This window comes from Cyclopterus lumpus, chromosome 16 (assembly GCF_009769545.1).
Source record: "Cyclopterus lumpus isolate fCycLum1 chromosome 16, fCycLum1.pri, whole genome shotgun sequence".
NCBI classification, from domain to species: domain Eukaryota; kingdom Metazoa; phylum Chordata; class Actinopteri; order Perciformes; family Cyclopteridae; genus Cyclopterus; species Cyclopterus lumpus.
Genome location: NC_046981.1, coordinates 13,487,551 through 13,489,568, shown reverse-complemented (window position 1 = coordinate 13,489,568; position 2,018 = coordinate 13,487,551). Strand labels below are relative to the sequence as shown.

Here is a 2,018-nt window from a genome sequence, read left to right as displayed (position 1 = left end):
CTGGAACACACACGCACACACACACACACACACACACACACATTTTATTTGCATAGATAAATTACTTTTAGCATTTGTTTAGCATTATTGAGCAGAACTACTGCCAAGTTATATTGCAATGAATTATCAGCACATATGCGTTGGAGTTTTCCCCAAAGCAACACATATAGTGAGAGAATATAGAGATAGGATTATATAAAGAGAAATATTATGATGACTCACTCTGTTGAGCACTGTGGTGCTGATAGATTTGACTATGAAGTTGTCATCTAAGCGCAGCTTCTTCAGGCTCTCGTAGAAGTTATCTGGATTCAAAGCCAAACAAATAAATAATGCACTTTCAAAATACTCTGATCAACTCTCCTTCACAAAACAGTCAATAAACATTTTTTTGGGTGAGTGATGCAATAAATTTTGATTTCTGAATTATTCTCGACTGTGCACCCAGTTTCATCCTGTTAAAGTAGACAGATTCCACATGCAGGTACCTTTATCTCTGGCAACAAATTCACACAACAAGCAGCTTACCGCTCAGAATACAAATGTAGGTTCCCTGCATAATGGTTTGCTTGTTGTGTGGAAGGAGAGCGCTCGCTTCCAAGTGCATACGTCTGACTCTTGGAGGATACAAACAAGGCAGAAAAGGCCTCTTTGCAGCAGCACTCACAGTGCATTTCAATGATCTCATCCAGGTTCGGGAAGATGGCGGACAACTCAGTGGAGGTCAGGAGCTCCTCTCTCTCCAAAGGCTTGGAGAAGATCATCTGAAGGACACTTAGCATCCGCACATGTGCATGCTCAGTTGCAAACAACTCTGATAGGAAAGCGGGAGTAGAGATGGAATGAGAGATGCTAAAAACATTTTCAAAAAGAGCTCGCCAACACTGCAGCCTTATTTCATCTGCTCATCTGTTTCCTTCTCATCATGTGCTGCTACAACTCTCTTCTCCTCACCATTGATGACCTCCTGCCTCTTGATCTCTTTCTTGTTGAGACTAGACAGGCCTTCAGGGGAGGCCAGCTCCCTCCAGTTGGGTGGGTCCGACTCAAACTCCAAGAGGCGTGGCTCCATCTCCTCCAGCTGTGGAGAGGGACTGGTTGGGGAGTGGCCAGGCACTTCAGGAAGTGAGAATGGTCCATCAAAACTGAGAGAGGAAAGAAGTGGGGAAATCATTAATGTAGACTGGTTACTGCTATATAATGTGATTCAAGTATGACCCAGGTGGCTATCAAGTGACGGGACTCACTCTCTGGTGTCACTAGTGGAGGTTGTTGGCTGAGGAACGACCGCAGCTGGTTGCATTTCTAAATGCACACCAGGGATGTGCCAGAGTATCTAGCAGATAAGCTATAGATAAGCTCCTGTCTCTTTTCTACAGTATCAACTAGAGCCTCAGATTAATATCTGCTAGTAGTTCTATGGTGAGAAAACATTGCAAAATCAGCCCACTGACTAGCTATTAACATCTTACAATAAAATATTGCAGGTGAACTGAAGCAAACCTTAAAGTGCTTCAGAGTAAAACTATGATTTAAATGGGAAAGTACAAAAGCCATGTTGGTTTACTGTTACACAGTAACAATCACACAATGCACTTATTATTAGTTTGTAACTGTAAATAAATAACTTAAATCCACACTAAAATTGTAAACGTGTATTTTGTCCCATTCTTCTAACCTTGTTCATAGACCATTATTGGGCTTCGTGTAAACAAAGCCACACACCACTGGATCTCCATGGTGCCAGCAGTTGCCCTTGTAAGAATTGCTCAAGGAAAACTAGAGAGAAATGTATTGAATTTTCATAAACCTGACCTCTGTTGGCTTCCTCAGGATCATTCATTGTTTCAAGACGTTCCCTCTGAATCCTGACAAAGTACGACTGACGACAGTGTTGTGGATTTACAGCCGATTAACAGCAAGTAAACTAACCCCTAATGAATGGCCTGCACCGAACACTTACCAATGGTCAACATTGACATAACTCAATACTAATTCCCTGAAAGAGCTAAATGTCT

General features: G+C 42.0%; 1 protein-coding gene across 7 annotated transcripts in view; it reads right to left on the bottom strand.

Annotated features, from left to right (window-relative positions):
• Positions 1-2,018, bottom strand: part of arhgef1b (Rho guanine nucleotide exchange factor (GEF) 1b) — a 36,163-nt gene that overhangs the window by 8,236 nt on the left and 25,909 nt on the right. For all 7 annotated transcript variants that reach the window (XM_034554476.1, XM_034554475.1, XM_034554477.1 and 4 more), the window contains 3 exons: positions 955-1,145; positions 668-814; positions 223-305 (listed from right to left, as the gene is read on the bottom strand). In XM_034554476.1, coding sequence (XP_034410367.1) covers positions 223-305; positions 668-814; positions 955-1,145 — 421 coding nt within the window. The remainder of the gene's footprint in view (positions 1-222; positions 306-667; positions 815-954; positions 1,146-2,018) is intronic.